Below are 25,720 nucleotides of genomic sequence, written 5' to 3'. Positions count from 1 at the left end.
ATTTCTATATGCAGTTTATCTACATTACACTGTAATGAGGAAGAGCACTTTCACTGAGTGTTCATCACTCTCTCATTCAATTTCTTGTATTATTATACAGATTGTTAGTTTTGTATGCTAATACAGTTTTACTCTCTTCTGTGCCAGTATTACATTTTTTGACTAATGTTTTAGATTTAAGACTGAGTGGAGTATCTTATATCTGTCCTCTCCCCCATACTTGGAAGCCCAGCTGCAGTTCTTATACAGCTTCAATCTTAGTGTCTTCTGAGACACATCACAATTGAATATGGTCTTTGTTTCCTCACAGCTGGTTCCAGTATGTTGTGAATACCAGTCTCTCCTGTTTGCTGGCCTGACATTTGGTAACTTTGATCCAGCATAAGTCTTCATTTATTCAGTTTTTTCTTATTGTGATTGTAAGGCTTCTGATAGCACTTTATTTGTCTCAGTCTTTTTATATCCTTAAAGGACATCTTCTCTTACTGTATCTTACTGCACTGAGTTATTGTTCAATGGGTATTGGTTAGTAGGAGTTCTCAGCCAGTCTCCAGAACATACTTCACCCTGATCATTGCCTGCTTTGTTTTGGCATTTAGGAAGAAGCCTGCTCTCTTTTTGCTTTGTTGTGTCTAGCACTTGTTCTCTGGGGTAGTTTCTCACCACAGTCATCAATCATGACTGTCACTCCAACTTACTTTTCTGCTTTCTGTATTCAGTGTAGATCATTTACTATCTAGGTCCTGTTGTAAGGCAGTATTTTATCCAGCGGTGGGATGTTAAAAGAACCTCCTCACATGTATTTTGCTTTAACTTCTACTACTTCCAGGGGTCACACCTTCTGCACTTTCACCATTTTGTCCTTTCTTTTATGAAGGATATCTTGTAGACCCTTTCTTTATCTTCTTCGTTTGATTATTATAGCTGCTATCTACAGACCTTCATCTTCTTTTGTGAAAATTAATTTAGCTTCCTTCTCTAACCCATTCACTTACTCATTTTTTTCAGATAATTTTTGACTTTTAAAATTAATTCTGTTTTTTCAGCATGTCTGTTTAAATTCCAGGTAATATTTATCTTCAGTTGCTCAAGAGAGTGATTCAGTAACACATCCTGTTTCCCTCATCTGGTCCATCTCTGATTCTGATACACTCTGAAACTTTTGGACACCCCAGATTCACAAACTTCCTCTTGCTTTTATAATTTTCAACATCAAATTCTGATTATTGACACCTTAAATGGTGCTATTCCAGTATTTCTTGAAGTGACATGCTATCTGGTCAGAGAAATAGAATAGCCATGGAGATTTTATGTGGGGAAAACATGAAAATTACATAAATACCGCATTGGTATAATACTAATCTCTTGTTTTCTAATTTTAACAGATTCAGTAGCAACAGCTTCTGGGCCACTGCTAGTTGAAGTTGCCAAAACTCCTGGTGCTGCTCTTGGGGTTGCACTAACTACCTCGATGTGCTGTAACAAACAGGTCATTGTCATAGACAAAATCAAATCTGCAAGTATTGCAGACAGGTGAGTGTGACAGAGGACTGACACTGCAGGTCCATGCATCCATTTTACTTTTTTTTGTGTTTGGTCTGGTTTTAAAGGAACCCTTCCCTTTTTTGAGAAAATCAACTGAAGCAGGTCCTCTCAAGGTTGCATGTCTTAAAATTAGCATTTTGTCAGATGGCTGTTCCAGACTGCCGAGTCGAAGACTTCCATCTACTTTAGCTAATTCCGCTGTTATTCGGTGACATAAGCCACCCCCCATGTAATATGTGACTGGCTGCTTGCACTATGCAACACAGGAGTTGAATGGTCTGCTCTGGCTATTAAATGTGACACTGTGGCAGAGATCAGTATTTAAAAGAAAACAAATGTAACCCACTGGAATTCTTGAAGAAAGCCCACCATATGGAACAGCTGTCAAGGGAAGTAAATTTTGAGGCTTTGCAACCTTGAAGTGTTCTTTTAGAATATATCATTCATTCTTGTGGCACAGTGAAATGGAACTCCTTGTGTCTGGATTCTTTTACTGATAGTTTAGAATACAAGTGAGGTATAAGGAAGACTGGCTTCTGTATTTCTAAATTGTTCTGCTGTAATATTTAGACTTCATTTAAACCTTTAAATAAAACCATTTAAACCATTAAAATTATAGCTAGATATTTTACCCTGTGGTCTGAGCCTCTGCAAGAGTTGTTGCAGATCTTTTTTGGGGTGCGTGTGTGTGTATGTGTGTGTTTATACATATACAATATATTTTTATATTCATATCTCTAAATTCTTTTAAAATATTACGTTTCAGCAGCAAATTCCTCCTGCATGTCCCCAGTCACCCTACCTTGTAACTCCTCTTTGGCAACGGTGCTTTTGATAACACCCACTTGTAGCAGTGAGTCTACAGCTCCTCTGTGGGCTTTTCCCTACAGTAGAAACTTTGAGAGTGACGGCCATTGATCCAGGGGTGTTCTCCAGTTCAATGGTGCAGGATGCTTTAATTTTCTCCCTCTGTTTTTTCCCATTTCGCAGGGGGTAACCAATTAAAGGAGCTGTCCACTTGACTGGTACGTCGGGATGCTGACTGCTGTGTTTGCATTTCTCAACTCATCCAGTAGCCAGTCTCTTGAGTGCAGCGAAATTTAGCAGATAGCCCCCTCCCCACCCCACTCCTAGAGTCACCATGCTAGCCCTGGTTTCATTATTTGTTTGACTACTGCATAAATTCATCATCATTTACAGCTTTTGTACTAATAAATGTTTGAATTATAACTCAAAAAATGATGAACTGGGTGCTTGTGTGAGGGATATGTGACCAAGTTATTAGAGTCTCCTTAAGCTCTTCTCATTTTATCCTGCTACCATTCACACATATTTTTAGAGTCAGCTACCCCATTGCAGTTCTGTGAGTGATGTCTTGGCATATACTGTATTAACGGAATTGTTTTTAAGGTTTGTACTAATAGAGATAAAGTCTGACCAGTGACAGTGCCTACAAAACACAAATGTCTCTCGAAAAAAAAGAACATGTTCATAGTTCTCATGACCAGTTTGAAGGCAGAAAGACTCGTTGTGCAAGCAAATAGCATACCTGATCATACCAAGTTTTTCCCCTTTTATATAGATGTGGTGCATTACATGTAGGAGACCATATTCTGTCTATTGATGGCACCAGCATGGAGTATTGTACGCTGGCGGAAGCAACGCAGTTTTTGGCTAATGCAGCGGATAATGTCAAACTGGAGATTCTTCCCCACCACCAGACACGGCTAGCGCTGAAAGGCCCAGAGCACGGTAAGAGGATCTGTAGCACCAAACACCTCTTTCTCTTTCTTTCTTGCACTTTGCCTGCCCAAGCTGAATGGTCAAAGCTATCACTGCAGTTATGTCTGTAAATGTTTCAGCTCCCCACGTTATGTTTCTGCAGTTTCTGAGCAGCTCTGTGATTTCTTGGTCTTGTGAACCGTCTGAGATTTCTATGGCCAGAGAGGGAAATGTTTTGCTAAGAAATACCTCTACAAACTTGCAAATGCACGTAAAGACACCTGTTGAGTCTACTGTTGCAATTGCTGGGGCTGCTACGAGACACTTCTGTAAATCAATCTCTACACTGATTCTTAAATTTAGAGTGGGGAAGTAGTACCACAGCCAACTTATTTTCAGCATATTGACTTGATAGTCATGGTCACTTAATTAAGGTAGTTAGCAGGTGTTAACCTGTTCTCCCCTTAAATATGTAAACCCCTCCCATATTTTCTCTTGTTAATGGCATTATTATTTATTGCCATCTTCTTTTAAAGTGCTTCTGCGATTGCTTCACACATTCACTGTCAGTGCTTATGAAAACCATTTGGAACCATTTACGGACCTTTTCACTGTGATATTTATTTCATACCAACATGCTTGAATAGAGTGGCTTTTCATTATCAAATCAAATGTTTGTAAAATGTCTTAGTATTTGAAGATGGAGGCCACCTATCTTGTCTTCTAACTGATCGTGAAAAAGTGCCTAATTCACAGTAATCCTTAAAATCAGTCTAAAATAGCACACGTTGATAGACATCAAATGAGTAACAAGGGTTATCAAATGCACAGAGAATAGGTACATGTGTTGCAGCACCAACCAGTGGTACAGTTTTTCTAAGCCTGTGGTACTGTGCTTCTGCCTCCTTTAGACCACGACAAGATTTCTGAGGTCTCGAAATGTCAGTGATGGTAAATGTTCTGGGACATCCATGCAACATCCAGGTTGTCCCTTGATAAGTGGTGTTCTAGACAGTTTCTCAGAGTAGGGAATACTGAACTGGTGACAGAGGAGACATTAGTTTCTCCTAGACCAGGGTGAACAAAAAGTAACCTTTGCAATTACGTGTTGTCCCTGAACTCGGCTCTTTCCCTTTTCTACTTAAGCTGCTTAGAGCCACAAGGAGCAGAGGATGATAACATTAGCGCAAGCAGAATGAAATGGAGGTCAAATTTGCAATATACTTCCATTTCTTTCAGTTATGACAGTACATTGCAAACAGATCTTTCTCTTTTTTTGAAGCAGAGATGTCATGCAATTAATTTCTGAATGGTGAAAGAATTTTGAAGACTGGTTTTTTTGGGGAAGACAAATGCTGGAGGCAATGATTTGGGTAGATGATTGTATTACTTGAAGCAGTCGGTTTGTTAACCAACATTTATAACAGATTGATGCTGTTAATGTTCTGGTAACCTGTGTAGATGCTTAGAAAAAGCAATGTTCTTGCTATGCCAAGAGTTAACAACTGTCTGTTACAAAATCATATCAAATTGACCTGCAAAAGATGATATATAAGAGCATCTTTTAGGGAAAAGTATCCCTAAAGTAATTAAGTTGCTTTCTTCAGTAAGGCAGAATAACTAGGATGTCTACAGACCGTTCTAGCCCCTCACCAGGTGGTGCTACCACAATATCATAACCAATTCAAGATATAACAAGCATATGTAAGCAAGTTCCCTCTTAGAAACAACCTTTCATCAGGTGTGGTATGACCTAGAGGCTGCAGAGAGTGAAAATCTCCCTTGCTATGTCTGAAATAAGCTGAGTCATTAGGGCTGTATCTGCTGAGCTCAGTTATTGGTCTTGTGGGAATATGTTAGGAATTTAAAACAGGCAGGAAAGTCAGTATATAAAATAAACGGAAATTTTAGCCCTAAAATAAAGTAGAGAGCTCTATAAAAGATAGGATTCCTTTTCATGTTTTTTTTTCTTTATACTGTGCTGCTGACATTCATTTCTCTTGCTGCCCCATTAGTTTTATATTTAGTATACACAACCCTGTACTGGAAAAGCTGAAATTACCACTAAATTACTATGGTTACACAGAAAAGGATTTTCTTTTACAGAACTTTTGTTGAATTGGGACTGTCTTTCTACAAGCTGAGCAAAGTGAATTTGTGTACTTTCCCACTTTGTGGGACTTTTTTATCTCTACTCTCGGCATGAAAGTAAAACATTAAGAAAGAATCTCAAGGACTGCCAGATAATTTCCTGCTGGAAGCAATCTTTTTAATTAAACAAGGCTCACAGTAGCTTGAAAATATTGAAAATCCACCTGGCCACATTGTTCTTATCAGATTTTAATTTTTTCACCATAGTTAAGTTAAGAAATATCTCTCTCTGTGCACGTAATTGAAGAGACGGTTTTATCTGAGAAGACATGTTAAGTCTCTAAGAAACATAAGGCCATATCAGGCTGCTTCAGGTGTTTCTGGGACTTTTCTGGCTAACATGAGATTTTCCAAAATCCCTGAGGGTGGTGGTGCTAGTGGATGAGGAACCCCGGGGGCACAGACCCAGCCTGATGCTGACATTGCACCCCTTCCTTACTTTTGATATCTGTTATTGGTGCAAAAAAATAATTCTTTTGATTCAAGTACATGCCAGGGCACAGAGTGTGCTCTCAGGGAGGGATGCAACTCCAGGGAAATCTGACTGAAGACACAGAGCCAGATCAGACAGCTCCAGGGCCTGCAGGGTCTCCACCACTCCAGCAGGCTGCAAGGGACATGGTGAGCCCCTGTGCTCCCCTTTCCCTGTCCCTTCCCTGGTGTGCATCTCACAGATCCACCCTGTAGAGAGAGGCATCACTTTTGAGTCAGAAGGAGTAGTACTGTCAGGCAATTAGCACATCAGTGCTCATGTAATACGAAGTGAAACCAAAGGACAGCTTTCCTTCTGCCAGGGCACAGGGCTTGCTGTGGTGGCTGCCCTTTTCCCCCCTAATTTTATCTCATAGAATAAGATATGAACACAAGGTGTAGGTCCAACCTAAATGCTCAAGGTTTTGGGCTCCTGTTAAATGCCAGCATGGGGACAGACAAGTCTGCAGCCATTATAGGTATAGCAAGTAGCTGAGGGACACAGGTAATACAGTTCATGGAACAAAGACAGCAAACTCTGTTTTATAGAAACAGATTTAGAAACAGGCTAAGATTAGATATTAGGAAGAAATTCTTCACTGCGAGGGTGGTGAGGCACTGGGACAGGTTGCCCAGAGAAGTTGTGGCTGACTCATCCCTGGAAGTGTTAAAGGCCAGTTTGGATGGGGCCCTGAGCCACCTGGTCTAGTGAAAGGAGTCCCTTCCCATGATAGCAGAGTTCAAACAAGATGGTCTTAAAGGTCCCTCCAAACCCAATCCATTTCATGATTCTGTAGTATGGGTGAATCCCTTGGTGTCTATTAAGACAAAAAATTCAGTGAATCCTTCCCAGTTTGAACTGTGCCTTTGTGGTTCAGCTAGGATACAGGCATGCTGAATTTAATGATGAATATACTGTATTTAATCAAGGGAGACTTCAATCCCTTTAAGATTTGACAACTGAAATTCTTCCCGTTCTCTTAGTAAATACTGGTCTTCACTTGTGGCACATAGAATCCGCAATTAAAAAATCAAATATGGTCTCAAATTTTATCCAGTGAAGGATCATTTTAAAGTTTTGAAGATTAAAAAAAAAAAAAAAAAAAAAAACAAACCAAAAAGAACCAAAACACCAAAAACCACAAAACAAAAATACTAAATTGCAAATCCATCTAATCAATAAGACCTGTTTTCTTTATTAACCAGGTTTCAGGATAGAGTTTTCCTGCTGCTGACATTGGGAAGTCATTTACTGCACAGAATAGGATAATGCCAGCAATAGATTGTGGCAAAATTAAAATGTCAATACAGTAAATTGAAATGGCAGGGAAGCATCTCCATTCTAGGCAGTGCCATGTAAAGTATCTGGTTGGACTTTTTAAAATAGATTAATGCGAGCAGAGAGTTATTAACCTTCAGTTACTGGTCATATGTAGTATCTTAGTATTTTCTGAGAAAGTTTGCCATCTTAGCCCCTAAGCTAGAAAGAGATTAGAAATTGATTCAGTAATCATAATTTTTGAAACAAATACCAAAAAAAAGCAAAAAAACTCAATCAGAAACATTTTTTTCTGAGAAAAAATATTATTTCTGCTCCTCAAGTTAGAACCGACTGATAAGACAAGACCAACTTTTATTTTATTTTATTTTATTTTATTTTATTTTATGATTTAAAATTTGTTTTCTTTCTTTCACTTCTGATTTGTGGGTTCTTTTGGTTTTGTTTGTGCAATTCAGTTACTTTTGCCTCTTCTCTGGTCCTTTTGTTTTCTGATTTTCCATCATCCCTTCATGCGAGCAGTGAAGGTTGAAAGAAGCAACAGGCAACTTACCTGGGATTCGTGTGCCAACAGCCACAGCAGCCTCCTCACCTACCACCATTATAACACCTACCACCCTGACCATTGCAGGATGCCAGCCTTGAAATTCCAGAAAGCGCCTCCTCAAAAAAGCCTTCGTAACGTTCCACACCTTTTCCTGCTGACATATTCTCTTTTCCTCTTCTACTTCCTCCTCCTCTCTCTTCCTCCTCCTCCCTCCCTCCCTTCTTCTTTCACTCATACTTTTCCCATTTCAGGCTCTAAAACCTTTTCGGTTTATGGATGCTACACTTTTTCATAGCCATGCCAAGGTTATTTCTGACATTTTACACCTTTTCCTCTCTGTAACAAAGCAGCCTTTGTAGACAGGAAAAGGCTTGAAAATTCTGAATTAATCAGCTCTTCTTCTATGTATGAGTAGACCACTGGATTGGAAAAGTGTATATAAAGCATGATTTTTGAATGCAAAGCAATGCTAGCAAATCTTTGTCAGAAATTACCTACTACAAAAAGGCATTTCTAAAATCAGTGTATCTAGATATATTAATTTGCATTAGTTTGGGGATATGTGTTTAAAAATTTAATTTAACATGCTTTGCTTAAAGTAAGTTGTATACTATGAATATACCTTTTGTGTCTACATTATCTTTGTTAGCTTCCAGCAAGTGTTCTCATGAAATGCTGGCTTTACTTTTTCTTAGGGTCACCTGTGTGGTTTAATGTCTTTGTTACTAGAAATGCACAAACCATTCCTGTGCATCATACACAGCCTGTCCATAAAATGTTTGATTCATTGACGAGTTACAGGCATGTGCCGCACTCTTCTGTGAAGACTGAGTGCTGTATGCCAAGTGTTTGATTTCTTACAGCAGCTCTGGTGTCTTCATCCTTCTCTCCTACCTCCATGAGTGCATACAGCCTGAGTTCCCTGAACATGGGGACCTTGCCTCGCAGCCTCTACTCCACCAGCCCACGTGGGACAATGATGAGGCGGAGGATGAAAAAGAAGGACTTCAAAAGCTCCTGTAGGTGGTAACTGCATCTGCTCAAAAATGTGCAGTGAATGAATGGGTGGAGGAGGGGGAAGATGCAGAAAAAAAAGTTGCACAGTAGCTTAATTAATACACATATATTCTAGACAGAAGAGGGAGTTTCTGGTAGATGTAGGGAAGCATAAGGGTAAAAATATTTGTTCAGTGCTAAACTGAGATGAGTAGATGCTATGCAGCATAACTATCTCATCTGAAATTTATAAAGGAATGTTTTCTTTAGACAGTGCTGGAAGAGTTTGTTACACCATTATGAAGTGATTTTCAAATTCCTTTTTTAACTCTTCCAATGTCCATTAGGGAATAGAATTCATAGCTGAATGGTCAAAAACAGATTGCTGGTAAGCTCAACCAGCTGTCACATTAGGGAAGGCAGAGCTTGCCACGGCACCTCCTAGGTACTTCTAATGTTCACATCTACACCATGACCTGTACAGTTATTTTGGGGAGGGAGAGCAACAAGTTACAGTGAAGACTAAATAGTCTTATTAGACCACTCTCTGGGATTGAAAGCATGGATTGCCTGTGCATCAGTCATTTCCCAAGCCAGAACAGATCTATTCAGGCTGTTCTGTTTTGCATATTGCTAAGCATTCACTGGGCTGGAAAGAGTGTGGCTGTGGCAGTGCATTTTTTTCCAGACTCCATGCAAGTGCCACCTCTCTTTTGATTTGTCCATCTTTGTGTGATCCACAGTAGCTCAGTTCCTCCAGAGCAGGGAGGTGAGAAATGCTCTATAAATCATTTGCTCTAGATAACAATGCTCAGAAGTCCACTTTGAAAGAACTGAGCTGCTGCACATTACAGCACTGCTGCTGTGTTTTAAAGATTCCCCATGGTCATAGTAAAACCAGAGTAAACCAGCAGCTTCCAAGGCCAGTCACTACAGAATTGTGAGAATACATTAGAGAGGAGCTGAGGTTTTGCTTTCTTGCAGTTTTTGTTGCTTGCTTGTTCTTATTTCTTCTGTAAAGTACATATTTTTGCATAACATTTGCCTGTAAGTGCATTTTTTGTTTTTAATGCAATCAGCCATTTTTCACAGTTCATCTGTTGACATGTTAGCTTCTAATGCATTCTTTTGGGTCACAGGGGGATACTGTGTCTGTCATGCTACGGTATCAGTAGAGGTCCATCTCTTACGTGTTCTTCTCTGTACATGAGAAACGGTAGTAGCATTGCACTAGTAGTAATTGATTTGAATAGTAAAATCAATGCAAAAAGTCGTTCATCAATTGTGCTACATTTTAGCTGTTCAACAAAGGATGAAATCCTCAAAGCTAATCCTGTTATGGATCTTGGACACAGCTGTAACTTCATTAAATTTTTCAGATATTTTTCCTTCAAGGAAGCCCTGTCCATGTTGTCTTGCAAAGACTCAAAATAAGGCCAGTGATGTGGCATTTAAGTGGAGCAGTCACATAAGTACTGCAGCCCACCTAAAAGATTTTTAAAGTCAGAAGGCCCTGGGGATGACAAGCTGCTATGAGTAAATAAATCTCTAGATTGGAGAAGTTAGGATGAGGCTTCATTGTGCAGTAGTTTATTACCCATTTGCATTGTGAGGTCTTGATATAGAGCATTACAAAATATGTGAAACTGGCCCCATCACTGAGTAGTCACTGCCTCATTATAACCGGTGACTACATCAACAACCCCGAACTAGAACTGGCTTTGGAGGAATTGGCTGGCCAGCCAGACTTGTTTGCTCTCTTTGTGAGTTTGCTTATCAGCCCATGCAGAGTTCCTTACTCTGTTAGTTAGTAGAATTATACCCATACTTGTGACAGCAGTAACAGCCAGCTTAAGAGACCCACACTGCTCTGAATGTCCTACAATGGACCAGGATAGAGAATGTCCAGTCCTGTACCTTTCCACTATCCATCGACAAGACTTGGGACACCTGTCCCTTTGTGGGAGACTTGTGAGAACCAGGTAGATTGACTGCTGTGCTTTTCATGGAAAGGAGTAGCACACTCCTAATTTTAGTGGGATTTTTTTTTCTTTAATCCAATTGGATCATTTGAGAGTTTTATTAAGGTAAATTTTAATACATATTTTAGAATGTTACTTGGGAATAAAAATATGTAGGTTGCTAGAAAGTTTACATTGCCAGTTATTTAAGAATACTTGCACAACATAATGTGATCATGGCATAATTCATGAAGTGTGATGGCACAAGGGGTTACAAGACTTTTATGGTCATGATTTAACAATCATTGCATTAGTTATGCAGATCTTTCTAAATATGTGGCTGTAAAAACTGAGGGCATGCCCTTCTGCCTCAAGCTTTTTTTTATGCCACTTGTTTTCAGGTTTTGTTCTTCTTCTGGTTTTGTTTGCTTGTTTGTTTAAGGTGTGGAATTCATTGTGGAAACACTTAGATTATTATTTTGTTTAAGTTAAAATCCTGAAGTATTTTCTAATAGGTCCCTATTAGTGGTTGGAAGCGAGACATAATTTATACCAATTTATATTACTAGGGTTGCATATCTCGTAGAAATTGGAGACGGTTTTAGACATGCATGGGTGCTCTTTTCTCAACAGCTATCAGGAGGAATTGCGAACATTTTTCAATTTCTTGTGGGTCAGAGTGGGAGACTAGAGGCATAATAATCCATAGATGCACCTTGAAGCATATCTTGTTCTGCTTCTTGTATAACTGCAGGCGTAAAAGTTCCAAGTACATAATCTTCAAATTCACAATCATTATTTACATAACTGCAGAGCATATAGCAAACCAGCCCCCAGGAATGTTGCTAAGAGTTAGACGAGAACTCTACAACTATGCTGGAATGTACCCCTAGCAATAGCAACCAGTGTTCACTGGAACTACAAACACATCCATGTCCCCTTTTTAAATCAACAGCGCTGCTTCCTGGCCTGTAAAAATTCTAATCCCTCAAGGAGCCAAAAAATGTCAGAGTTTCTTGCTACCGTTACTGTTGAATTACAAACCCCAGTGTGCTCTAAATCATGGATTTGGGTACCTGTGACATTTTACAGAGTCTTAGGAGATAGCTATTGTTACATGATTAGGAAAGGATAATTTTCATCTCTGAAGGTCTTTTTTGTTCCTGTTTCTCTTTCCTTTTCTTTCAGAGTGAAAGGTGTTCCTAATTGTCATACTTAAGCATTGACATCATCAAAATGTTTATCAGAGTGAGTTTTAAATGCCACAGATAGTGACTTAATTTCCCAATGTGAATTAAAACTTTTACTGTCCTGAAAGTTGAAATAAATTTTATGAGATATTTAGGTTCCTGGTACGACATTATAAAAAGAGTAAGAAGGTTACAGAGTCAACTAGATACCTGCTGCATGGAGGGAATAGAGATATAAGTAATGGGAAATAGAGATGAAGTTAACAAGTAATTGTTATGACATTTAAGAAAGGGAAAATTGAACTTTCCTGAGATTGAATGCCCTAAATTAAGATGTTTCTAGAAGGTGTTTTAGGTATTATATTAATTTATTTGGTTTCATTATATTTTGGCCTTTGAAACAATGAGGGCTGGAAAAACCTATTTCTCACATGCAATAAATGCTAAAGCTGATGGAAATGTCTAAGAACAGATTTTTAGTATATGCATTTGTGTATAAGCATATCTTATTGAGTGCAGATAAAAGAAACAGTGAGAAGGAAGCTATTGAGTATCTGAAATAATGCAAAATTCTTAGAAAGAAAACTTAAAACAAGATATGAGGAAGAATTCACAGTTATTTGGAAGAGACAGTTTTAGAGTGGGAAGGAGCTTTGCTGGGAGAAAACAGAAACTTGTGAGGTTTTTGGCAAGTGAAAATTTTGCAAAGAACTGTCATTGCCAACTGTGCCACATCAATCAGATTTATACTAACTGATATAGAGCAAAAGTCTAATGCTTGCAGCCCCATAGTGTGGGAAAATACTTATATAACCTCTGACATATTTTTACAGTTAGGCTAATATTATCTATAATGTCAAATTTTTTTCCTGCATCTAAGAGGAAAAAAAAAAAAAAGCACAGGTAAACTATCCCTCAAATAAACTGTGAAATTTTACAGGCAGAAAAGGGTTTTGAAGGAAATTAGAGGTGAAGAGGTAATGACATAGATTTATAACACAAAACCATTCCAAATCCTTGGCATTGAAGGGATTATTACTACTGAACAGGAATTGAAAAACTCTAGCTTTCTGTGTGTGACATAATGAAAGGCAATAGTTTGTCACTGGGGGGAATTCAAACCATAATACAATAGATGTTTAGACAGAGATCGGGGAGGCAAAAGTGCAGTCCCCTCCTTTCACAAGTAATTGTATTAAATCTCAGTGTTAGTTTTGTCTTGATTTGTTCTGTACTGCAGCCTTTCAGAAAAAGTATGAATAAAGCAGGGGAACAGAAGTAGCTGCCTGAGTTTCTCCTAGAAGGGTCTCCCAGTGGCTTTGAGAGACCCCACAGAAATTTTTTTTCTCACAATCCCTTGAGATATACTGGTTGCCAAAACAGAGTGGTTTGTTCAACTTCCTTACATTACCCAGTTAACCTGACAAATTGCTGACTTACAGTAAACATGTACAAGAAGAAGGCATCCTTATTTCTTGCAAGCAAGACTGATCCATGTGCTTTGTTGCTAACAACAATGAATTGCTGTGAGATGTTCAAAAGAGGAATCTGCCTGAATAACAGCTGGGCTTATGCCTCCAATTGCCTTAGTTCCTGTTAAAAGTTCTGCTTATCCATGTCTCCAACCTAATGCAAACAGAATTCAAGGATGTCCTGAGATTTTTGGGGTGGGGCTATCAAACACATTTATTTTACTCAGAACAAGAACTATCTTTTTGCGTTCCAGCATACAACCAGTTGTTTTCTATTATCTTATATGCCATAACTGTTTATACATAATTTATAAACTTTAGCCTAAATTGACTTTTAAAGAGACGTTTCATTGACTAGATTTATTGTAAAGATCAATTTTCTCAAAAAGCAATGGAACTTCTGCTGTATATTAATGTCTTTCCTCCTGGTCTGCTCTGTTTTATAGTGTCTTTAGCCTCTAGCACTGTTGGTTTGGCTGGGCAGGTCGTCCACACAGAAACCACAGAAGTAGTGCTGACAGCTGACCCCATAGTGGGGTTTGGGATACAGCTCCAGGGTAGCGTGTTCGCTACTGAGACCTTGTCCTCTCCACCTCTCATTTCCTATATTGAGGCTGACAGTCCTGCGGAAAGGTGAGGCTCTTTAATTACCTGCTAAATACAGTTGGTGAGCGTTCCTCGGGTACTTTGGGCTTGTTGCTTTCTTTCAGTTTGTGACAAATTGCAGGGCTTTGCTCAATGGACTGGGGCAAGAAATACACTTTCTGTTCTGACAATGGTGTTTCATGCACTTGATCAGCTATACAAGAATGACAAGCACCAGTGTGCAGAGTCCTCCAGAAGGAGACTGGAAGCTATATTCATGCAAAACAAAACAAAACAAAAATCAGAAAAAACAGTGAAGTCAAAATAGTGATAATTGAACGTGCCAGGGGGAAAGCTATAACCAGCTCTGTTCAGGATTGGTACAGAATCAAATTTTAGGGAGTACCAGAAGTTTGACTTACTAATTATTTCAATTACATTTTCATGCTTATATATGTATTTAATCGTGTCATGAGAATGATAGCAGCTGCACAGACAAGCACCAGATGCCATTTCACCTGCAACCCAGAGTCAGAGGCACAGATGATGTCCATGGGTGGGGTAGAAGCATGAAGACCCCTCTTCCTGGGTCCCAGCACCTAGAGGGCACGACCCATACTGGGAGTGCCAGATAGTGTAGTGGTGCAAAGGGGCAGCAGCTTCTGTGCCTAGGTAGCTTGTTGAGCTGCTATGCCATAATTATCCTTCAAGGTCTGGTTGAAGGTGTTTGATCAGGTGGGTCATATCAGAAACTGCATGGCCAGCCAAACCAGGGCAGTGATCATTACTTGGCACTGGTAAGGCCGCACCTAAAGTGCTGTGTTCAGTTCTGGGCCCCTCTTTATATGAAAGACATTGAGTTGCTGGAGTGTGTCCAGAGAAAGGCAGTGGAGCTGGTGAAGGAGAACAACTCTAACAAGGAGCAGCTGAGGGAGCTGGGCATGTTTAATCTGGAGGAAAGGAGGCTCGAGGGGAACCTTATAGCTCCCCACAACTATCTGAAAACAGGATGTAGCCAGGTGGGGATTGGTCTCTTCTCTCAGATAACACGCAACAGGACAAGAGGAAATAGCCTCAAGTTGCGCCAGGGGAGGTTTAGATTGAATATTAGGAATCATTTCTTCAGTAAAAAAGATTGTCAAGGACTGGACCAGACTGCCCAGGGAAGTAGTTCAGACTCAATTCCTGGTGGTATTTAAAAGACATGTAAATATGGCAATTCCACATGGAAAGGGTGGACTTGTCAGTGTTGGGTTAATGGTAGGACTCAGTGATCTTAAAGCATTTTCCCAACTTAAATGATTCTGTGATTCTGTGATACTGCTGGTTCTGGTAACATGCATATCTGATGATTGTTTTGTATCGTTTTGTACCAAGGTGTGGGGTGCTGCAAATAGGAGACAGAATAGTGTCAATAAATGGTATCCCAACAGAAGACAGCACATTTGATGAGGCCAATCAACTGCTCAGAGATTCCTCTATCACCAACAAGGTCACTTTGGAAATAGAATTTGATGTTGCAGGTATGAATGTCCTGTTATTCTGTCTTGCAAGAAAAATGAAGGAATAAATCCCAAGTACGTTGCAAGTGTTAGGCATCTGAGGTAGAGGTTTTCTTCTCACATCTACACCATTCAGTTTTCAAGTGACTTATTTGAAGCGTGGTTTCTTGTACAGCTTTCTCATTTCACACAGCCCTGCAGTCTGCTTCTGAAAGCAAATAGAAATGACAGGTCCTGTAGTAAGATCTGGTGACTGTCTCTCCTCTGAGTTATTTCCGGAGGTTTTTCTGGCCTGAGATAGAAATGTTCTGCTAAACAGAGACAAATCCTTCTCAGGCCAAACAATGAAATGTTTCACAAGACAGAAAAGTATTAAAAAGGGTGGATAAACAAAAAAACCTCTTGAGGTATTTCACTTACAGTATCTCTAAATAAAATAATAGAAAATTAATTAATAAAGACCAGAAGAATCATTGTTAATTTTCCCGGTGAGTATTATTACTAATGGCATTCCTTTATTCTGTAATGTGTTTAAGCATATAGAATATACCCATGAAATCACAAACTGTGTATATAAAGTACACATTATGTGTGTGCACCACTGGATTAGTTTTCTTCCCACTAGATGTTAAAGTCATGGCAGTTACCTTAGTGGACAGTTAAAAATAAGTGTTAGTCCTGCAGCAACAAAGGTCAGAAATCCTTACGACTCAATCTCCTGTCCTTTTAATTAAAATCTGTCTTCCAGCAGTAAAATTTTCCCTTGTGCTCACAGAACTTGCATATGAGCTAAAAACCTGCAGTCTCAGCTGGCTGCTGGCCCATGCAATCTCCACAAATTCAGTTAAACCTTAAAAAAAATGGAGTTACCATGAAATTACCAGTAGAGTTATAAATCATACCGCCTTCATTTTAGCACCCATGTTTCATCCCTGCCTTGTGACTATGATGTGATTTCATCGACTTACATGTATAGTTCCATGCTCATGGAATTGCTGTGCCTTATAAATTATCTAACATTTTAAATATTTTTTTATAGAATCAGTTATACCAAGCAGTGGAACATTTCATGTGAAACTACCAAAGAAGCATAATGTGGAACTTGGCATCACCATAAGTTGTAAGTGCAAGGGCTTATTTTTCAGACCACGGCTATGGAATAATCTGCAGATAGTAGATCTTGTAGCTACAGACTAACATTTTTTTTGGTATAAACTTATTTTTTCTTTTTCTGCCTTCTTTTACTGCTTTTTCTCTTCTGAAGTACTGTTTTGTAATATATTTGTACTTCCTTCAAATAGTTAACAAAGCCAGAAGTTTGCCAAATCTAATGTTTGACTTACCACTTCATGCAGAGTACATATTTAACTCCTATTAAAGTTATTTGTTAAAAAAAAAAAAATCAGCAGAATTAGATCCATGCAAAAGTATTTCCATAGCTGTGAAGTTTATAGCAAAGTCTGTCATGGTCCCTCACAGGCTTCTGAACAGAACCCCACTGAAGGGTCTCACAGACATGAAGATCCACATAGGGTTACTTTCTGCTTCAGAACCCAGGTACATCCTCAGTCTCTAGAACTTTTGGGCACTCCTGAATGTGTGGGTCGCAGCACACACATTCAGGAGGAGCACACACTTTCACTGGGCATTGTGGAGATTGCTGAAGAAGGTCACAAGAGCCTGCATCAGTCTGTTTCTCAAATAGTATTTGTTGCTGTGGTTTGAAATTAAAAGTGTTCCTATACTTATTTTGTGAGGAGACAGTAAAACAATGTGTTAGAACTGGATTTTGACCAGGTAAACTCCAGGATACTGAATTCAGCTCTTGATGGAAGGAAAAACAATCCATATCAAAATTAATAGGCTTGACACTGCAGAATCTGGTGTCATCAGAATTAACGTTCTTTTATGGCTGTGGCCTTTCTTAGCCTATTAGTCTTCCTTTGGAGTTTTTCATGTGTCTAGGGGGAAGATTGTGCTTTGTCTTGTATTCTCAAAGCTTTTACCAGCACAGTGGAATATGGTTAATAAAACGTACAGCAGGGATCTCAGTGCTAAGGATTACATCTGAGGAGCAAATGGGAGACACTGCAGGTCTGTTTGCTTGTGTTGCACACTTGAATGAGTAACTGCTGGACTCTGTAAGATGTGATGTGGTATTTGAGGCAAAATCATAGGTCTACATGTATCTGTGCGAATGAAAATATTGAGAAATGAGAAAACCTGGAGCAAAGCTGTTCTATTTAAATGTTGTTCATGAGATTGATAAAGGTTTGTAAGGTTATTGAAAAAATATGATCTTCCTAGTAATTTGATTTGTTTTGTTTTTTGGAATGCAGACATCTACTTTTTTTGTTTATAGGAATAAACTTTTCATGGAAAGCTAATGTTCTTGGAATTTAGTTTTTAGTACTCCTCTTCCAAACTTAAAGCATGCCTTACTGATCTGGAATTTAATTCCAAAAATTAGTGCTTTATAAAATTAGTGCTTTATATAATTAGAGTAACATGTAATTAGTCTTAGCGCTGCTCTTGTGAATATACTGCATTATCTTTAATATTGAAATTAAATAATCTCTTATATATAGTTATCTCATTAATAGTATTTAATTAATATAAAATTTATCAAGGATAAATTATTTACATGGTCTTAAATGGTTTATATTAATAACTGGTAGAAGTCTTGAATTGCTGCATGTCATGCTTGCTTTTCAGTGTTTTGTTCTGTTTTACTTAATTAACTACTAGATAAGGCAGTATGATTTGAAGAATACAAGCATTTTGTATTCATTTTGTCAAATTTCTGTCAGGACACTTTAACACATTAGCATGCCATTTATTAGTGATATTTTCAGAAAGCTATATGATTTCTTTAAAGAAACAAATACTAAGGGAAACTTGGCAGAGTTGTTACGTCTTAAGCAGGGGGGATGGAAGTAGTCAGATTCATTCATTTGTGAGCTTGATCTCTTAAAAGTGTTAGAAACCTCTTTCATCCTCGTCCTTCTTAAGTTAGTGGAATTAATGGTAAATGATAAAGTGCTATTAAAACATTACAGAGAAACGCCTTTCTTACTTTCCATATCCCGCCATTTAGTTTGGGATTTGTATGAGAAAGTCAGGAAATTTCCTAATCTGACAGACAAGACAGACATTTTTTGTTAGACGGGAAGTGCAGCTTCACTTTGGGCTGGCTTGTAATAATTTGTCTATTTTTTAGTCCAAGAGTTCTTCTAGGTCAGTTGTTAGGAGTCAGAGATCCTAGAAGAGGAATCTTTTTCTCTTTCTTGGAATTGCTTTCCATGGTAATGGACACCAAGAGTGCTTGCATGGAGTTACAACCAAGTGCTTTATTGAAGGCATGTCTGAGATGACACACAGCACTAAAGACAATTAAGCTAATTCATGGTCTTTGAAAAACAAGACTTGTAATAGGAGAAGAGACTTTCCTTAGTTTCAGATTTATTAATGCAAGAGAAAAATAACAGAAAACATTAAAAATCCCTTTAGATAACATAACCCCTTAAAAGCAGGACAGAAGAAAGAGAGTTTCATGAGCATCATTGTTAATGTTAATCCAGAGCTCTGAGTTTTGGATAGTTCATGTCGGTTATCTCCCAGTATTGTGGTCTTGCCCACTGTTGCCTTCATACACACATTGCAGTCCTGTCATTTCTCCCTTACCTCTACAATATCTGTCTAATTTTACCAATGACAGATACTTACATTCAATAAAGACCTTATTTCATAGTCTTATATTTTGCAAATGCACGTGACTATATATTTAATATTTCACATATCACTAGTTTCACACCCAGTTACCTGATTAAAGCAAATAGATGGTCTCAGTTCTTAAAATTATATCATCCAAGTAAAACACAGGAGTGTTCCTGTGCATGTGATTATGCTTTTATGACAGAATCATTCCCTAGAAGAAGGAACATTTACAAGTAGTGCTAGTAGTACTCAAAGCTGTTTCAATTTATTTGACATTGACATTGACTTTAAACTGTGTAATGAATATAGATTTTCTTTTTCAAGGTTTTTGAGGCAACTGGCTACTTTATCATAGACTAATTATTTTTTTGTCAAGAACATTGAATGATGTCCAGTAGAATGACTTACTAGTGGATTCTGGTAATTGTAGTTAACAGCTTTCTTTTCCTTTCCTTTTCTTTTTTTCTGTCTTATGTAAGATTCTGATATCCTTACTGGTAATGAACTGCAGCACCTTGCTTCATAAATAATCTCTCTGAAGCTAATGGGATTACTCAAGGAATAAGACGCTGTAAAGCTGGTAAGAATATCAGAATCTCACCCAAACTATTATCAGTTTCTCTGAGTCACTTTGACTAGCAGCTGTACTGTAGTCTGCTTTATAGTTTTTGTATTTCATCAGAAACAAGCTTTGTAAGTATCTACACATACATTGACTATGAAATTTATTTTCTAAAGCATGCTTCTGTATATTTTCGTATTTCACCTGGCAAGCTCTACTTAATTTTGAAACATTACAAGTAATTCTTTTCAAGACAGAAAAATATCAACAGATTTCTCAGCTGCTCCACAGGAACCAACACTTAAGGAACAAAAGAGCTGCATCAGTGTAATTTTAAAAAGCTCCTTCATCTATTTATTAATCAGACTATTCTTAAAAATGTCTAGTAGCTGTAAACCAGCATTGTAGATAAATGGGCTGACTTTGTATAAAAAGTATTTTTCCACATGAGCATTTTCCTTTGTTTGTTCAGTTTGTTCACAGCTTGATCAAACTCCGAAGTTTGAAGCCAGGCTGAAAGTAGTGAATTTTGTCTGGGTGGTGAGTGAGATGTCCACCCCAAAATCTGTTGAAGTCACTTTGTGGGGGTGTTTTGCTTCAGTTAGCAGTGAAATAAGAAATGAGCATTGTTTGAGGTTTTTTTAAAACATAATGGAACAGCTGATACACAGAACTGACAACACTTCATTGAACTTACTTTCAAGTGGCTGGGTAAGTGTAGTAGAATAGAGTAGAGACCAGAGATGGAGACCTAGGATCAAAGATTAATTGAAAGAGAGACAATCAACAACGTGCTTAAGAGGAGATGTTTAGCTGCAACACTAAATTTAGTACCTGTACAAATTTATGCACTCTTCAGTACACTTGTAGCTATTCATACAGACTCTAAGGTCTCTACAAAAGCTGAACATTAGGTAGACTAACAGCTGGAACAGGGAGCAGAAAATATGAGATCTTCACTGGACAAGGAGAGGAAACAAATGTAAAGCTGTAACAGAGAGGCAGCAAATGAGGGGAGAGACTGAGCCATGATCAGGATTAGGGGCAACTGGGACTTGAACAAGAAGGCTGGAGATGGGTGAGCGGTAAGGTGCTTCATTTTTAATGGCCTCTTAAAACCAGAAATAATTCTGAAGTGGAGACTGGAAGCTGTACAGTGTCACTTCAAGCTTGCATTAATTGATGTAGCTATATTAACTGGTCAAATACGGCTTTCCCTCTGGATCTCTAGTTTCTCTGCTCTCTGGGGAGAGATGAAACAGTGGTGTGTAACAAAGGGGATGGATACTGCATAATGAATGAGATGGAGGATTGCAGAAAGACAAAGGTAGCAATCTCATGGTCAAGGTGGTTTAATGCTACCCTGGAGAAATTAGGGTGGTATTTCTTTCCTCTGCAAAAGACTTGTGCTGAGACATGTCATTCTGGGAGTGGGGGTGAAGATTTTCATCAGGTGGCTTCTTGATTTTATGCAGAAATGCTGAGATCATGGGGTTGCACTCACAGAAATGCTACTCATCTGCAGCTGTTGCTGAAAATGCCAGTAGTTATATTTCAGACAGAGAAGCTGTTATATTCTACAAACTATTGTGAGATATAAAAACATGGATATCTCAAATTGCTCACTGAAAACTCATACTTGACCAAAATTTTCCTATATTTTCTTTGCTTATCTGTAAAATCAGTGTAATAGTACTCAATCTTCTTGCTGGAGACAGCATCTGTTCACCAGTGTTTGGGAGGCAGTCTTAGCCTATGGTAATGTGCAAAAAGGTGCAAAAGTTCGGGAGGGAATTCATGATTTTATCTCTGCAACACAACTTGAATAATTTGTAGGAAGTATGCCATGAGCATTGAACAATAACAAAACAAAGTGTATCTGGTGTATCTGCTTCTCATTGTGGGAGGATTCATTTCACACAGAGCTGTGTTTGGTGCCTACAAAAAGGCTTTCATTCTGCAGACCAAGTAATAGCCCAGGAGAACTCTTAAAATACTGCTGGTTCACACTTCCTCAGTTTGAAACAGTGATAACTTTGTGTGCAGCATCGTAATCTTTGCATCCACATGTACTTTGTGGCTCTGCTCTTTGAGCTGTGCTCTTTCCCTCATTTTGGTTCCTTCTCTCTTCTTTTTACAACAATAATGGACTGTTTTCTTAAGTTCTGGTAATTTTGTATGACTTTCATAAAAAGTATTTCAAGTCTCAAATCCTAGCCTGCAGTGGGTAGCATATAACCTCAGAGTAAGGCAACCCAGAGAGTAAAAACATAGAATTAAAAAATCACTGAAGTGATACTCTAAAATTTTAACAAGATACTAATTGGTAAAACAAATCCAACGGATTCAAGTAAATTATGGAATTGTAATATATTTGACCCATAACGTGAAAGTATGAGAAACAAGCTATGAAAATTACATATCCTGCAAAAAGTTAATTACTATTCTCTAAATTGCAACATAATCGTTTCCTGAAAGCATGCTGTTTTAGACAAATTTCTAAAACTTCTTCAAAGTCCTTGTATGTCTGTCTTCTGGACTTTCACATTGCATTTGAAATATGGCTGTTTAGCAGTTCTTGAGCAGTTCCTTTGAACATTCAAAGGCTGACTCAGCCAGGGCAGCTAAGGTTAACAAGACCTGTTAGCATATTGTGTTGGGAATGTCATTATTAATTTACTATGTGGTTGCTGTAGGTGAAGATCTGTCATTTTGCATCAAAGAGAAGATTCATGAGCTGCTAAAGTAACTGACATCAGGATTTTGTAGGTGATCCTCCAATATGGGCAGCTTTTTGGGTGATTGTCAGTTCAGGTATGGGAGCCTAATGGAAATGTACCTTCTGTGAAAGAATGCAGAGGGCTCAGTTCACAGAGCAGGAATGGTGTGGGGCTGTTGAAGAACACTAAATGTGTAAAGCTAATTAGTGCTTTCAGGAGAGCTGAGAACATTATACCACATGGCAATCTTTTATTATCAGCACACTCTTTGTCAACAGTCCCAAAAGTCTGTCTGTGTTCACCACAGAGCAGCTGTAGGTGATATTCTTCCACAGGTAGACAGCATGTGCCACACAGGTGTCTAACAATGTGTCTTCACCTTCAAATTCTAAGATGACTGCTTGCCATATCAGATCTTCAGTGCAGTCTTCTGTCAGTAAATGGATGAACCCTCCAAAATAATGCATTCAGTGAAGCCACTTCAAGAAACAGTCCTTTGGAAGTAGATAGTGATCACTGTTGTCTTCCTCTGGTGTATTTAACTGCTTCCTAGCCAACCAAAAGTTAAGTAAAATTGCAGAGCAAATTTCCTGGCCAAGGGAAACTTGTCAAATACTTTTGCACAAGTTGGTAAAGAATTGCAATGCCTGGTGTTGAAGAGCAGAGCATATTTTTAACCATGATGGACTGATAGAAAAATTGACCATTAATGTCTGATTCTTCCAAAAAGAGATTAAGTGTGCAAGGAGAGGAGTGATGGGAGTTTTACTAAACTGACTGGAATTGCAGGGCTTCTAGTAGGTATCCCCAGTACAAAGTTGGGAAAAGTCCACAATTCTTAAGGTCCAGCAGCAGTACAGGAGGGCATGGTTACTCATCGAAAGAGGCACAGGTTGCTTCAGAGGAAGCAGTGAGTTACAGTGAAGCAAACATCGGTGTGATGTAAGCCACACCTGTGCAAACATGGTAATAGTGTATCAGCCCAATGGGCTGTGTGGCCCCTGTCCACAGCATCTCCTTTATTGGGAGTGGATTCCTTCTTCTCACCCAGGATGCATTACCTTCATACCTCTGCCTTAAGCACTGGATGGGACAGAAGTGGATGGAAAGAATGTGGACTAGCCCACTCGATATTTTTTCAGAGCAGCTCTACTGGTCAGGGATATAGTATTACAGGATTTATTCTGGCAAAAGATCATCATTAGTAGTTGCACTGAAAGATTGTAATGACAGAAAGTCTTCCTTATGTGTTGCAGCTACACAGAATTTTATGACACATCACTGGAGCTGTACTGTGATGTCTTCACATGGCTCAGTCCTGGTCTAACCCAGAACTCAGAACAAGTTCACTTGTACCAGTCGCTGCAATTCTGAAATTTTGTACTGCTTGAGGAGTATTCAGTCTTGCCAATATGCTGCTGGTGTTAGTTTTTACCTGAAGTTCAGATAATTTAGGGTTAGGAGAGGAATATAATGCAAGTAAAGAATGTTATGAAGTATTGGTTTATGGTCAAAATTAGTCCATCTGCATATCTAGAAACAAAACCAAATGTCTGTATATATTCTTTATTACAGCTCCATCAAGCAGAAAACCAGGGGACCCTCTGGTTATTTCTGATATCAAGAAAGGAAGTGTTGCTCACAGGTAAGACATTAGAGCTCCCAATAAAAATCTGTTTATGTGTGTAACCAGCGAAATTCAAGTTAAACAGAGAGCTTGTAAGAGACTGTGAAGAGACTGTGTGCTTTTTTTTTTAATAAAAACTTTTGTGAAAAGTTATAAAACAGAAGGCATATTAAGAAATAATTTTCCTTAAAATCCATCTTGTTTCTATAATAATGTTTAGACCTTTCCAGATACCTTTCTTTTAATGTTACTTGAGTTTCATGTAAGCTTGTTTGCTTGTTTGCAGAACTGGGACACTCGAACTGGGTGATAAGTTGCTGGCAATAGATAATATTCGACTTGACAACTGCTCAATGGAAGATGCTGTCCAGATCCTTCAGCACTGTGAGGACCTTGTAAAGTTAAAGATCCGCAAAGACGAAGATAATTCCGGTATTAGCAATGACTACTGCAGATTTGTGTGTATTTTCAGGATTTCTAGAGCATAGGGGATTTCTTTTAAATTTTAGTGAAATGTTTTTTCTGAACATGTCTGGTTTATGTTAATGATAATCAGAAAATGTCACCTAAAAAGAATTTTAATGGTATATAAAATGTTGAATTTTTTCATTGGCTATATTGCTTGCAGGAGCTGCACTGCAAAATTAGGTCTTCAGTTCACTGAAAAGACAATTGGCCCTCAGGTGCAGCCATATAAAGTTGGTCTGTTTCTTACCAGAGTACTGTGATTTTCTCTGCTTTTAAAATTGGAATCATGGTTAGCAAAACGTGGATCCCTAGGCTTCAATTCTCCAGCAAAGTGGTGTAGTGTGTGCTTTGTCCATAAACTTAAAAATATGACTTTGGTACAATTGTACACATGCTCAAAGGTGAGTAGTACTTTACACACTGTGCTGGATATCTGATGGAGGGACCATGTCTGATCAGCCCAGTGGAATAATGGACCTGCCATAATTTTCTATGCCTACATCTATTAATAGTCTTGTGTCTTCCCCGCTGTGGATTCCATAAGAGCAGAATTTCTACCTAGAGACAACAGGTGAGTTGTTATGCATTGCAGTGCAAAGGAAGTAAGACAGTTATAACTACTGTTACTACTGGTGTTTATATTACAGTGTTACACAAAAGCACAAACTGAAGATTCACTTCTCTTCAGCTCTTTACAATCTCACAGCAAAAAGGCACAACCTGCCACACTTGATTATTTGAAATTAGGTGCAGGTGTTGAAGTGGTGTTTAGAATTGCACTAGAAGACTCTTTCTTTCCCGTTCCTAACTGATTTTGAAAACAAACAAAGTATCTTCTCAGTATTATAGTACAAAGCAAAGGCAGCTGCATTTGGTACCTTGTGCAAATTGTTGCTGTAATTGAAATGGGGATTTCAGTCTCCACTCATGGAAAATAATGTCTTTGCTCTCTTAGGTATTGCACACCATGGTATCTAGTACAGATTTTAGTCTCAGTGGGATTCTTATACCACAGTTTTCTTTTACACACTCACATTGTTTGATATATATCTATATCAAGATTCTCACACAACTGCCATATTTTATCCAGACATTATTGGTGTAACTGAACAGATTCAAGTGTAGCTGGACAGCTACTCAGAAAGCTACTGAAAAAGAATTCTTTGTACAATTTGTTCTTGGAAGAGCTGACTAAGTGTCAAAGC

At 38.4% G+C, this 25,720-nt stretch overlaps 1 protein-coding gene across 17 annotated transcripts in view; it reads left to right on the top strand.

Annotated features, from left to right (window-relative positions):
• GRIP1 (glutamate receptor interacting protein 1) overlaps nucleotides 1–25,720 on the top strand; it is a 310,240-nt gene that overhangs the window by 260,248 nt on the left and 24,272 nt on the right. For 11 of the 17 annotated variants that reach the window (XM_068190152.1, XM_068190147.1, XM_068190150.1 and 8 more), the window contains 8 exons: nucleotides 1,386–1,533; nucleotides 3,128–3,297; nucleotides 8,579–8,734; nucleotides 13,781–13,967; nucleotides 15,297–15,442; nucleotides 16,461–16,541; nucleotides 23,996–24,065; nucleotides 24,334–24,479. In XM_068190152.1, coding sequence (XP_068046253.1) covers nucleotides 1,386–1,533; nucleotides 3,128–3,297; nucleotides 8,579–8,734; nucleotides 13,781–13,967; nucleotides 15,297–15,442; nucleotides 16,461–16,541; nucleotides 23,996–24,065; nucleotides 24,334–24,479 — 1,104 coding nt within the window. Of the gene's footprint in view, nucleotides 1–1,385; nucleotides 1,534–3,127; nucleotides 3,298–7,690; nucleotides 7,847–8,578; nucleotides 8,735–13,780; nucleotides 13,968–15,296; nucleotides 15,443–16,460; nucleotides 16,542–23,995; nucleotides 24,066–24,333; nucleotides 24,480–25,720 lie in introns of all 17 variants that reach the window. The other 6 variants (XM_068190149.1, XM_068190161.1, XM_068190145.1 and 3 more) reach the window with 3 other exon arrangements.

Source organism: Anomalospiza imberbis, chromosome 5 (assembly GCF_031753505.1).
Source record: "Anomalospiza imberbis isolate Cuckoo-Finch-1a 21T00152 chromosome 5, ASM3175350v1, whole genome shotgun sequence".
NCBI lineage: Eukaryota > Metazoa > Chordata > Aves > Passeriformes > Viduidae > Anomalospiza > Anomalospiza imberbis.
Note: the sequence above shows the minus strand (reverse complement) of the source record. Positions and strands in the feature narration are given on the sequence as shown.